Source organism: Brienomyrus brachyistius, chromosome 11 (assembly GCF_023856365.1).
Source record: "Brienomyrus brachyistius isolate T26 chromosome 11, BBRACH_0.4, whole genome shotgun sequence".
NCBI classification, from domain to species: domain Eukaryota; kingdom Metazoa; phylum Chordata; class Actinopteri; order Osteoglossiformes; family Mormyridae; genus Brienomyrus; species Brienomyrus brachyistius.
The window spans coordinates 21,353,029-21,366,133 of NC_064543.1; the positions used below are offsets into that span (position 1 = coordinate 21,353,029).

The 13,105-nt window shown below is 45.1% G+C and overlaps 2 protein-coding genes across 5 annotated transcripts; one reads left to right on the forward strand and one right to left on the reverse strand.

The window, feature by feature from the left end:
- The first annotated feature begins 252 nt into the window (after positions 1-252).
- On the forward strand, positions 253-7,401 carry acsbg1 (acyl-CoA synthetase bubblegum family member 1). Of its 2 annotated transcripts, none has more exons than XM_049031338.1 (14): positions 253-594; positions 1,543-1,613; positions 1,832-2,100; positions 2,588-2,709; positions 2,966-3,086; positions 3,179-3,259; positions 3,337-3,486; positions 3,971-4,147; positions 4,224-4,405; positions 4,478-4,711; positions 5,355-5,572; positions 5,823-5,962; positions 6,055-6,301; positions 6,430-7,401. In XM_049031338.1, the coding sequence occupies exons 1-14, from the start codon at positions 515-517 to the stop codon at positions 6,504-6,506; spliced, it is 2,169 nt and encodes a 722-aa protein (XP_048887295.1). In that variant the 5' UTR covers positions 253-514; the 3' UTR covers positions 6,507-7,401. The 2 variants fall into 2 exon arrangements, with proteins under 2 accessions (XP_048887295.1, XP_048887296.1); XM_049031339.1 differs by having other exon boundaries at positions 255-594; positions 2,621-2,709.
- On the reverse strand, positions 7,146-12,505 carry idh3a (isocitrate dehydrogenase (NAD(+)) 3 catalytic subunit alpha). 3 transcript variants are annotated; one of them, XM_049031340.1, is made up of 11 exons: positions 12,351-12,505; positions 11,307-11,369; positions 10,808-10,891; positions 10,515-10,629; positions 10,234-10,421; positions 8,781-8,914; positions 8,446-8,548; positions 8,298-8,362; positions 8,091-8,175; positions 7,790-7,942; positions 7,146-7,692 (listed from the first exon to the last, which is right to left on the reverse strand). In XM_049031340.1, the coding sequence occupies exons 1-11, from the start codon at positions 12,375-12,377 to the stop codon at positions 7,609-7,611; spliced, it is 1,101 nt and encodes a 366-aa protein (XP_048887297.1). In that variant the 5' UTR covers positions 12,378-12,505; the 3' UTR covers positions 7,146-7,608. The 3 variants fall into 3 exon arrangements, with proteins under 3 accessions (XP_048887297.1, XP_048887299.1, XP_048887300.1); XM_049031342.1 differs by lacking the exon at positions 12,351-12,505 and adding an exon at positions 11,893-11,915; XM_049031343.1 differs by lacking the exon at positions 12,351-12,505 and adding an exon at positions 11,467-11,787.
- Between the last annotated feature and the right edge of the window lie 600 nt (positions 12,506-13,105).

Here is a 13,105-nt window from a genome sequence, read left to right on the forward strand (position 1 = left end):
GATTGATTTTCGTTCACCTACAGCACGTTCCGAGATTATAGAATGTAAGTCAATTGTTTTATTTTTCTTTCATTAAAGCTGTTTTTTTAGATATCTAAGCTTGTTTGAGTTTATTCGTGGTATCCCACTGGATTCGCTCCAAGATTAAAATATTTGCATTTAAATGGGCTAGAGCTGGTTAGGATGCATTGCATGTTCACACAATGAAATAAAGTCAATGCGCTATTAGACCGGATTTAATCATTTTAATAACAGACAAGACGCAGAACATGTAATACGATGCATTGTTAACGTTTTAAGTTGTGTGTCTGTGCAGAGAAACATTGAGGTGGCTGTTTTAATTTCATTGCAGCGCTGAGGAATATTACACACTCTGCCGCCCCCATCCCCTTCCCCTCTCATTAGAATGAGAACAGCACTCAGCGGTGCCTCGAGCAAACTTTGGCTCTGTTCGTTTGTGCTCTTTCATAATGTCAGGTTTTGGAAGGTGTAACACTGTAAGTCGCTAGTCAGGATGTTCACTACAGACGGTACAATCGGATCTACGGAATACAGTCAAAACCACCAGGAATGCATCGACGAAACTGCAGACAGGTGAGAAATATTTAAAAATCTATATTAAACCCCAGCGTATTTTTGTCATGTATGACCATACATATATTATATAGACGTAGATGTTCATGTTTATCATTAAACCACACAGTGTTGCAGGCTACTTCCAAAAGCAAAGTTTCTGTCAACAGTAAATCAGTGATGTTCTGTCAACAGTAAGTCAGATTAGCCGTGACTCCAAGTTGTGTCTGTGTCATGGAGCGAACGATGGTGTAGCCGAGGAGAGAATAAAGTGACGTTATTATTGTGATTATTATTCATATTATTATTATCACCGTCATCATCAATAATAATCATAATAATAATAATAATAAGGAAGAAGTTTTCTGAAAGCTGCCAAGTGTGCAATGTGTCTAACTATAGTTAGTATATATATATATATAACTTGAAGTACTTCGTAAGTCAACGCTTTTTACACTTTACTGAAAATCATTTCATTTAACGGTTCGGCTTGTTGCTTAAAATGCTGCAGAACAGTCGAATGGGTATAAAGCGAGTCCAGAACCATCCTGTCCAAGGCCTGGGGGGTGTTAGGCTCTTTCTAAAACTCTTTGATTCAAAACGAAAACTGGTTACTTGGCTGAAACAGAGCAGACATTTTGGCCTTCTCTCAAGAACAGTGAATGGTGCTTTTTTTTGGATTTGACTTAAGCTTTAAAACAAAACGTCACTTTTTTCCTGCTGCGCCAGGAGACTGTTTATTGTCAGATTCATTAAAAAGAGTTTCCTCTATCACGGGGACTGAGTAGCTCTTCTGATTTAACTGGACTCTCCTCCTGAACAAAGCGGCGGGGCTTTGCCGGTGAGTCACCTAAGCCGGACATTGTGCGGAGCGAACAATGCGTAGCATGTGATTAACCGAAATACTAGGGAGCCGCTGCTCTGTGCGTGTCCGCCCCCTCCTCACCGTCGCCGCCCTGCCTGTTACAGCCTGGGACTGTCAGCACAGGGGTTCATGCAGAGCTTGAAGAAGGACAGAGACAAGCAGGCCATCGAGTCAAGTGAGCTTCCACCGTCCACATAACTCGGCAATTTTACGGTTATCGATGCATATTTTAATGCATATGGATAACATAATACGAAATAATCGCGATAATTAATAAATTAATTCTCCTTGAAATTCTTTCTGCCAACGTTGTTTGACGTATAAGAGGATGATGTTTATCAGCTGTGTTTGAGTCTGACAGCCATTTCATATCGCACCCCCTTTTTGCACTAGACATTAAAAGCATTCAAGGGATCGCTGACCATGCGTCGCTCGCCCCAGCTGAGTGTCTTTGGACAACGGAGGCCAGTGGTTCCGTTAAACTTAGGATAGATGAAACATGCCTGCAGGAACCTGTCACTCTCCACCAGATGTTTAAAGCCTCAGTGGAGAGGTATGGCGACCTGTGGGCTCTGGCGACCAGGAAGCACGGTGCATGGGAAAAGATCACCTTCTCTGAGTACTACCGCTGCTGTCGAACGGCCGCCAGGAGCTTCCTAAAGGTATCAGTTGCGTGATTCACTAACGCAACTTCATATACTGCTGAACGGCGGAAATGCTTGCAGTGTAGTCTGTAAAACCAATAAAACCTGTTCAAGTTATAGCACATTATGTCTGAAGTGACTTTGATATTTGAAGAGTCAAACTTGTTTCTTTTTCCAGTGTATTTTTCACATTGCTTCTCAAACCTTGTTTGAGCATGTATTATAATACAAAATGTGACAAAATTACAGTAGTGTGTAAAAGTCTTAGGCGGTCAAGGAAAAGTTTTATGGCTATTTATCTTTAGCCAAACAAGGTGAGGTAGTGGTGGTTAGAAAAGTGTATTGCACGGTTGCTGCAAATACCGTGTTAATTTTAGGAGATATTTTGAAATGGCTAAGCTAACACACTTTGAAAGACATAATGTCATAGTTTTACACCTACATGAAGATCATTTAAACATTTTCTGTGACTGCCTATGACTTTTGCACTGTATATGATATGCAGATAGTAATGGATGTCCTGACTTCCTGCACGCAGCTTGGCTTGGAGCGGTTTCATAGTGTGGCCATTCTTGGGTTTAATTCCGCAGAATGGTTCTTTTCAGCGGTTGGTGCCATATTTGCAGGGTGAGCTGCCGTGATCAAGCTATGACGGCTCGCTGTCTCTGAAATACTTTACAGACTTCTGTGCACTTTTAAAATTGGTCCTTTTACACTGATAGATTTAGCTGCTACATTAATAGTGATCGTGTAGCTTGGTTTAGTATTGATGTTTAAGCAATGTGTAGTCATTTGAATTATAGTAATTGTAAATGATTTAAGTATACACTGAGTGAAAAGTTAACTCACGGTCAGACCCTGATTTGCTCTCTGTGGACACCAGAGGAATAATGACTGGAATCTATGCCACAAACTCTCCAGAAGCATGTCACTACATCGCTAGTGACTGCGAGGCTAACGTCATTGTGGTGGAAAATCGAAGGCAGCTGGACAAGATTCTGCAGGTAAAAAGGTCTCCTGCGCATCTCATTTGCTTTGAGACACATTGTACTTTACTAGGTTAGATTTCACCATGTCTTTTCCCCCAACATTCCAGGTGAAGGGTAGGATGCCTCATCTGAAAGCTATCATACAATATTCTGAACCAACTGATATGTCGCTGCCCAATTTGTACTCGGTAAGCTTGCTGTTATTTGTGCATCATTAGCACCTCGTTGGCTTGGGTCATAGGTGACAGGAATTCTGTTTCCACAGTGGGAGGAGTTTATGGCCCTCGGAGAGGATATCCCCGAGAAAGATCTGGATGATGTCATCAACAGTCAGAAAGCCAATCAGTGCTGTGTTCTCATTTATACATCTGGAACAACGGGGAAGCCCAAGGGAGTTATGCTCAGTCATGATAATGTACGTCAACTCTAGAATTTTGGTGTCAGTACATCTTCCAGAATGTTCTTTATTTTATTAAATCTTTTAGTGTGAGTGTATCCATTTTTATCGTCATTATATATTTATTTATAAATATATTTTTATAAATTATTTTTACATTTATTTTTATTTACCAGATGCTATTATCCAAAATGACATACAAATGAGGCAAATAGCGCATTCCAAACATATATGATGTCTTGTAGTTGACTAATGTAAGTGAAGGAAGACCGAGTGAATGTAAACAGTATTGGAGCAGGAGCTACACAACACCTTCCAACAAAGCAAGAACTTAATAAGACAATTCACTGACAAGAAGTGCAACATTAAGAACATTCACAGAACATAGTGAAACGTCATTATTACATTGTCTTATGTTTTTGCAAGACGGATATTGTGACTTCATGGTTTGAAGTCAGGGCATGGACTTCAGACTGTAGGTCCTCCCTCCACCTTCTCCCAGATCACATGGACCGCCTTCCAGGCCAGCAGGATGGGGGACATGCAACCCGGCGACGTCCGCCAGGAGGCCGTGGTCAGCTACCTGCCCCTCAGTCACATCGCTGCTCAGATCTATGACCTCTGGACTGGCATTCAATGGGGGGAGCTTGTATACTTTGCACAGCCTGATGCTCTAAAGGTAGCTACACAGCTGATAGAGATTGTTCCATGTGTTTGTTTCCTATGTAAATCTCTTTTTTGTTTTTTTTCTCCAGGGAAGTTTAGTGAGCACTCTGAAGGAGGTCCATCCCACCTCTCATATGGGTGTTCCTCGCGTTTGGGAAAAAATGATGGAGAAGATCAAAGAAGGCATCACCCATTTGGGCTATGTGAAGAAGAAACTGGTGATGTGGGCTATGTCTGTTAGCCTGGAGGCTCAGCAAAGGGGCATCAGCAAGTACGGCGATTAACCCGCGTGGCCTTTCCCATGACGTCTTCGTGAATCCTGCAACATCCCTTTTTTTTTTAGGAGTGAGGAAAGGCCGTTTCTCCTGAACATGGTGGACAGCCTTGTGCTGGAGAAGCTTCGCACCGAGCTCGGCTTCTCAGGCTGCCAGAAATTCTTCTCGGGGGCGGCCCCCTTGGCCAGTGAGACGCTGGCCTTCTTCCTGGGCCTGGACATCAGGCTGTACGAGGCCTATGGAATGAGCGAAAGCTCTGGGCCTCACTTCATGTCCGGCCCTAATGCCTACAGGCTCTCAAGGTTTGATTTCTCCTGCAGGTGCAGCACATACATGTTTCATAGCACACATTAGGGCATTAAGCTCAGTCGTGACCCTATATCAAGTTCAGGTTTAAATTAACCCCATGATCAAGCACACAGTGCACTCTTAATTATAGGAATGGGGCTGGGAAATCTGATCGTGGATCAGAATAGGAGCTTGCTGGTTTTATGCATTAGCAACCCTTTCAGAATTTGGGTCACAATTCGTGGGTTAAGAATCGCTGCCCTACAGAATGTTTCCTCCATTGCTGGTGACAGCAAGCAGCAATATCTGATCATGCATTTGGGCTTGATTAGCCAATCAAAACTACCCATCCATCCACCCATCCATCAATCCTTCTACTCATCCATCCATCCTTCCACTCATCCATCTACCCATATATCCATCCTCCTATCTGTGTACTTGTCTATCATCAATCCACCTACTCATATATCAGTCCATCCATCCTTCTACTCATCCATTTATTCATCCATCCATCTACCCATTATCCATCCATTTATCCTTCTACTCATCCATCTATCATGTAGCTGCTTTTCCTGGTCAGGACCATGGGGCCTGTCAGGCTCAGCAATTGTAATCCTATTTGGATTTCGACGACATGCTGACCTTAATTCTGTATAGCTGCGGCAAAGTGATTCCTGGCTGCAAATTCAAGCTTGACAAAGAAGACGCAGATGGGAATGGGGAGGTGTGCCTCTGGGGACGCAACATCTTCATGGGCTACCTAAATATGGAGGACAAGACGCGGGAGGCCTTGGACGAGGAGGGCTGGCTGCATTCCGGGGATCTCGGAAAAGCAGACGAGGACGGCTTCCTTTACATTACCGGCCGGATGAAAGGTCAGCCCTGCCGCGCTGCATCGATTAAGCAGAATGATCCCATAGTGCGGTATTTCTGCAGACAGTCCTCGGGGATCCACATTTTTGCTCCCTCCCTGCTCCCTGCTAGACAGTCCACAAAAAGGCAGTGGACTGGACTGGGAAGCACTGGCACCTCCCACTGTATTAGCATGCATCCAGTACTGTCCCTCACAGTACGTTTGGATTCTGTGCTGTAAGTCTGTAATGAAATATATCCGTGTTCACACAGAGCTGATAATCACGGCAGGGGGGGAAAATATCCCGCCAGTCCCCATAGAAGACGCAGTGAAAAAGGAAATTCCCATCATCAGCAATGCCATGCTGATTGGGGACAGGAGGAAGTTCCTGTCCATGCTTCTGACCCTGAAGGTAGCCTCACAGCTGAATGGGTGCACCCGGCACACAGTTCCTAAGACACACCCCTTAACCGCATTTTTTTTGGTGTCCCGGCTGCCTTTCAGTGCATCTGCAACGCGGAGACGATGGAGCCCATGGATGAGATGAGTGTGGAGGCTGTGGAATGCTGCCGGCAACTCGGAAGCCAGGCTTTGAGGGTGTCAGACATCATTGGGGGGAAGGACAAGGTGGTGTACCGGCTCATCCAGGAGGGAATCGACAGGGTCAACTCCCGAGCGACATCCAATGCCCAGTGCATACAGAAGTGGACTGTGCTGCCAAGAGACTTCTCAGTCTCCGGAGGGGAACTCGGTACGAAGGCCTGTTTGAACCCATATAACCAAAGCCATTACTCAGAGTTTCAAATGTGCTCAACCTACCAAAATGGGGCTATATCAGGTGAAGGCGTAGATGTTTTAAAAGGATCTGTCTCGTTGTAGGTCCCACGATGAAACTGCGCAGACCTGTCGTCCTGGAGTTATATCGCCGCGAAATCGAGGCGTTCTACACAGAGTGAACGTGAAGCTAACCCTGCTACCCAAAGGGGCACCTCTGAACCGTAACATACTGTACGCTACTGCTGTTTCATTAATGTGGGGGCCTCCCTCCTCTGCTCCTCCTCACCATGACCACAAGGCAGAGTTCTCATCTTTTTAATGTCAACTCCGTCCTGGAATTGCTTATTTCTACATGATTTTCACTTTAGTTACACCATTTTCATAAATCACTGACCGACTGACCTATTCACGCAGGATTATACTTAAATTTGGTTCTTCTGATTCTGGGCATCTCTGCAAATACCACCAAGGGGTCCATCCATCCTCTGACCATTTACCTTGGTCAGGACTGATGGGGAACCTGGAACCTGTCCCAGGCATATTACATCACAAGGCTGGGTACAGCCTGGACAGGACGCTAGTCCACCACAGGGCACATAGGCACACACACAATATGCAATTTAGAGACAGCAGCTCACCCAGCTCCATGTCTTTGGACTGCAGAAGGAAGCTAGCACGGCACAATGACATCACGCAAACTCCACACAGAGTAGGGTTGGAACTGGAAACCCTAGAGATGTGAGGCTATAGCTCCCCCCAATGACTGCCTGGTGATATAGCAAAACACACAGAGAGCTCCCTCTCACAGAATGAACAGATTTGGATGCCAGAAATATTTTTATTTTAAGTTTCAGTGCTTGAAGATGCAGTGGTCCAGATCCTTAAAAAAATAAAGCAAAGACACGAAACCTTTAAAAATACCCCATTGCAAACCAAAGAGAAACAAAGTAAGGCCATACCCACCGTTAACGGCAAATCTGCAAAGTGTGACATTTATCAGAAAAGAAACACCAGAAGCAGTCAATAACTTACATTAAGTAATGACATTAAAAAACAAATACACAGTTCAGAATAGTCACAGGCTGTAAGAGTTTTCTTTTTTTGAAGCAGAAACAAGACAAGCCACGTTCGTGAAGTTAGAGCTTCAGGTGTTTTCCTTTGAGTGCTTAATGTAGGCGAGCCAAACAGTGCAAGGGTTGAAGGCCGAGGTCTCATCTTTGCAGTTTTGGGAACCGTCCCCCCATACAGACAGTGACATCAGCCACTGACACCAGCATCTTCTCAGTCCATGTCCTGCACCCTGGAACAGATCTCACCCGTGAACTCTGAGCACTTGGAGTTCCCACCGAGGTCTTTGGTCAGAACCTGAGGAGAGCAGGTGTGAGAAATGTGAGCAGCTCTCCAAATCGCGCTCAGTGGGCTTTAAAAATCGCACCGCGAACGCCTGAGGGAGGAAGCCCACCTTCTTGTCTCTGATCGTGTCGAAACAGGCACTCTCGATCTTCTTGGCGTGGCCGTGCAGCCCCATGTGCCGCAACATCATGACGGCGCTGAGCAGCAGAGCTGTGGGATTGGCCAGATCTTTCCCTGCGATGTCCGGCGCTGTTCCATGGACCTAAGGGAGGGGAGTGTTTGCAATGCGATGTCACAGCATATCAGCTCAATTTTAATTCAAGTACTTTTTCCATTTGGAATGCAAATAATGTACTAGAAAGACAATCTTACTAAAGATAGCATGTTCAATCGACAAACCTTTAACCTACCGATTCAAATATGGCGACACCGTTAGCCCCAATGTTACCACTAGGGGTCACTCCCAGCCCTCCGATGAGACCGGCACAGAGATCACTGAAACAGGCATAAACATCTCTGTACGGCTGTTTACTGTACAGCTGATAACTATATGCTGATATTTTCCACTCTCATTAAAGCAAATCTATTAAAGTAGTAGTGACCGTTCTTCAATGTACCTCAAGATGTCACCATACAGATTTGGCATCACAAGTACATCGAAGTGTGTGGGATCTTGCACCATCTGAAAGAAAACGTTACTAAATTCACCAAGCAGCGGCAATGAGCAAGTATCTCCAGTGTAGGAGTCAGGGGAAAGTGACATACGTTAAGGCAGACGGTGTCCAGATACATCTCCGTGAATTTAATGTCCTTGAAGTTCTCCGCCACCTCCCTGCACTTCCTCAGAAAGAGGCCGTCAGACATCCGCCTTTCGTTAAGAATGAACGAGCATAAACGACAAATGGTCAGCATTACGGCCTCTACCAGGACGCTCTCTCGTAACCAGGCTGACCAGCATTCAACAGTGAAGTCTATAGTGAATGACAACGACAGCATGCGCACTCCCTGGTGTTAGAGTCAGCTTTAAAGCGTCATAAGGCTTCACAGTTACACCATCACCATTCCCTCTGACGCTTATATACGACACAGAGTCTCCTTACATGATGTTGGCTTTGTGGACCGCTGTGACGCTCGTCCTTTGGTTATTCCTGGCGTACTCGAAAGCGTATTCAGCTATACGCTTACTGGCATCCTCAGTGATGAGTTTAATACTCTGGACAACTCCATCAACAATCTGAAAGCGATCAGAGGTACGGCAAAGAGTTCACAAACATGGAGTGCAGCGGAAAACCCTTAGGCAGTCAAAGAAAATGTCTAAACAATCTTCATCTTGGTGTAAAGGTACGATGTCTGTCAAGGTGTGTTGGCTTAACTATTTCAAGACCATAATGAAAAATCCTCCCGGTATTTGCAGCGACCATCCAACACACACAAGTCGACCACTATCACACTGCACATGGCTATTCGATATCTCACTGACTTTTTAATACTAATTCAATTAAGTGAGCTGCTGGTGAAATTTAATGAATACATGGAATGACTAAGGTGCCTCTGACAAGAGATTTGGGATCTGAAGCGGTGTTCATCTGGTCATCAGTGAGATATCAGGGATTTAGAGGAAATTCTTGTTGGTTTTATTCTGTTACTCTTAATTTGAATATGTTCTATTGTTAAACTTTTTTCCTGAGTAATTATACACCTACTACCCAGAGAAATAAAAACAATAAAGTTTGAGCATTGTCTTTGACTACCTAAGACTTTTGCACATTACTGTATAAACATACACATAAGAAAGTACAATTTGGGAAACGAAATTCTTTAACAGTGGACATTCAAGAGGCTCATATTTTTACATTTCCTGTAAAATTGAACATGAATAAATACAATTTAAATTGGATACAAAAGTAACATACATAAGAAAATACCAGAGCTCAATATCTTTCTAAATATAAACTCCTCCGTTGTCGATTGAAAACCTGAATGTTACATGTATCATAATTAGGGCTGGAAAACCAGATTTTTGGATGAATCGGCTGATTGACGAGATGGTGGTGGGGGGGGGGGGGGGTTAGGGGTCACAGATAGTGCCAAACATGCCAAGCAGTGTGGTCAGCGGAGATCTGCGTGATGGACATGTGGCAGGTGGCATGCAAGACGAGCAGCTTTTATCCTGCAGTGAGGGGGCTCCCTGGCCTGGGCAGGGTATGGTCAGGGTTCCACTTGAGGGATCTAAGGGCTCCTCAGCCAGGAGGCAGATGGAGATGCGGACACCTTGAGGGGCTCCCACTGTGCCATGAAGTTTTATGGGTCTTATCATACTTGTTCATGAAACCAGCTTAGGTGGGGTCTTTTAAATATGAGTAACCTTCTTAAATTAACACCAGATAGTTTAATTCCTAGATTTTTCCAAGATAAAAGGTATGCACATGCATGTGCACACACGCAGACACACACACACACACGCAGACACACACACACGAGCACAGACATACATATGTGCAGAGATGCCACAGATCTGCCTGTGATTATCTGAGCGGTGCAGGAGCCTCTCACCACATGCTCGATTCCGCTGTACTCCCCCTCCGTGTTTTCTCGGATGGTGACCAGGTTCACGTCAGTGTAAGGCGTCTTGTAGCCCTCGATGGACACACAGGGACGCACGTTGGCATACAGGTCAAAGGTCTTCCTCAGCAGCAGGTTCATGGAAGGGTGGCCGGCAGCGATGGGTGTCTTCAGTGGTCCTGATAAGCATACCACTCGTGTTATCGCGTTAAGCAGCACAGCGCCCTCCCATGGCAGTACATTCTGCTAAGAACTTCTGTTGTGAGAAGCACCTTTCAGGCCGATTTTGTTCTTGTCCATGGAATCTTTGGCCTCAGGGGGAATCATCCACCTCCCTCCGGGCCCTTTGATTGCCGTCACGTTCCGCTCTTCCCACTGAATGGGAGCCTTGGAAAACATGACAAAACCATGCTGGGCTCCACCAAAACACAGACCGTAGCTAACATACAAGATCAAAGACAGAAGCACTACGAAACATAACAACGAGGGACTGTCAACAGACATGGTAATCGACTGCATCTCACAGAACATATGCAGACAGGGAGATATTTCCTGAGAGGCTGACCTTAGCCGCCTCGAAGATCTGCATAACTGCAGTGGAAATCTCTGGGCCAATTCCATCACCAGGGATTAACGTGACAGTCTGCACCTTTAAAGAAACAGCACACCAGGTTAGTGCCAACCTTACGAAAATGTCACATTTCTAATTTTAAACATTAACTGCCAAACCTGAATCTATATTAACAGTTTGCACAAATTCATTTTATGGGTTTATTCTGCAACAATAAAAAATGAACAGCTATGTAATTCAAGGTCAGTAATGGAGGCTGAACAGCGTGCAGGGTGAGCCAGTCCCTGGAGCGGCCTGGGTAAACGCCTTGCTCAAGGGCCCAGTAGTGACGTCACTCTGTCACCTACAGGATCTGAAAGGGTGACCTTCCGATTTGGGGCGTAGAAACCAAACCCTACCCCACAAAATGGGAAATCAGCAGAAACAAGTAGTAACTCAACTTTTATTAAAAAAAAAAAAATCATTTCGTTTATAACCACCAATATGCACTTACACTTTGCGTAAAACTTCTTGCGTACTGGCTCTTGCTCTTTAAACCTCCCATAACCAGAGACAACTGCAAAACAAAACGTTTCATTTAGAGACACATTCACTTAAGTAAAAAAGACATCTTACAGTGACGTTACGTTATTTGGTGAAAGAGGGTCAATTACCCTATTGTAACAATCTTCAGTGATTTAACAGCCTAATCTGTCAACATTACATACACAGCGTCGAAAATGCGGTGCATCTGTAACGTCTCTACAAGAAAATTACTGCAAGAAACGAAACGATTCTGTTCAGTTTAGCCAAATGGTTCAAAACTTGATCTTCACAATGCCTGGGATCGACGGATTATTCCGTTGAAAGAGCTGGAACTCCGCGTAAGATCATAAACAGTTAATTAATCCGAACGGTTTCAGCTTTAAACATCATTGGCGGCCATCAGAGCAGCGGCGGCGCCGGCGGCTTCCCGGGGCCTCAATACGTCGGCCGGCTCCTCGCAGCTAAAGCCGCCGTGACCTTGCCCGGATCTCCCGATCAGAGGATATCCGGCGGGCTCCGTCTTTACCCATTCCTGGAGCGGGCTTAATACCCACCATTTTCAAGGCTTACTTCAGTCGGGCCGGGTCCCTAACCAAAGCGGCTGGGAAGCCTTCCGGAGCCCGACACGTGTCCTCCTCGGGGACCCCGCGTCCCGACCTTCATCTTCACTTACTAAGAGTTTAGCGGCCAGGCTACCGAGCCAGGTTAACGCACCAGGATGCCCAGGACAACACTGAGCCAAGCTCCCTAACAATAATGCTAACCCTTCCTGCTAGTATATAAGTATGCAGCGCACGACCAGCAGCGTTTCCTCCTGCTTGCAGCTCCGCGTTTTATGGAGGCTGATAAACAGCATCCCGCTCCGCACAGGCGCCCTGCTTGCAGACGAAGGACACGCCAGGCCTCCTCGGGTCTCCACATCCACCACACGCATCCAGCATCGCCGCCTCCGATTAATCCACATCCCGCGTTCAAAACGCCGTGCGATGTGTAAAAGGCTGCTGCCGCTTACCGCGGGCCTCCAGCTGCGCCCGGCCATGTTCACGGCTCCCTGCCGAACTCCGAGCTCTCAGCCGCCGAGGAGGATCTGTGCTGCACAAGCGCTTAACGCTGTGTTTGCCGGACGGATGCTAGTCGGTCCCCTAATTCCCGCCTACACCTTTCATGCCTTTGCATAACCACGCTTTAAGAACTCCTGTTAAAGTTATAAAATGTCTGGGCTTCTGTAATATGATGTGTGTATTTCAATAATCTAAATAGAACATACCATAAGACGGTCCGCATTTAGCTATATTATGATAATTATATCAGACAAGACAGGAAGACACCCCAAACCCTCTGTAGAACCACATCTTGTGGTCTTACTCACATTATTTATATTTACAAATAGGTTAAACAGGTATAGAAAATTGTTGGACGGGTGTTTATCTATTGATAGCACATTTTAATACTCTGTATTTAAACATTAATCTTAGTTATATTGTTTGGTTTTGTGCATTTTTGTCTTAACAGTATGCCTTATTTGTATACGTGTACTCGTGCCACCACCAAATCAAATTCCTTTAACTTTTGTACAGGTCGAATAAAAATGATTCTGAATCTGAAATAAAAACCACAAACCGCCAAAGATTTTATACCCATGTGTGCCTTACACACTCGTTGATGAAGTACAATAACAAAAGCAATGCAATCAGGGTTGTTTAGGCACCATTGATGGAGGGGTGATTCTGGCGAGGCATTTTGGTGATCTCTGCTAAAGATATGATC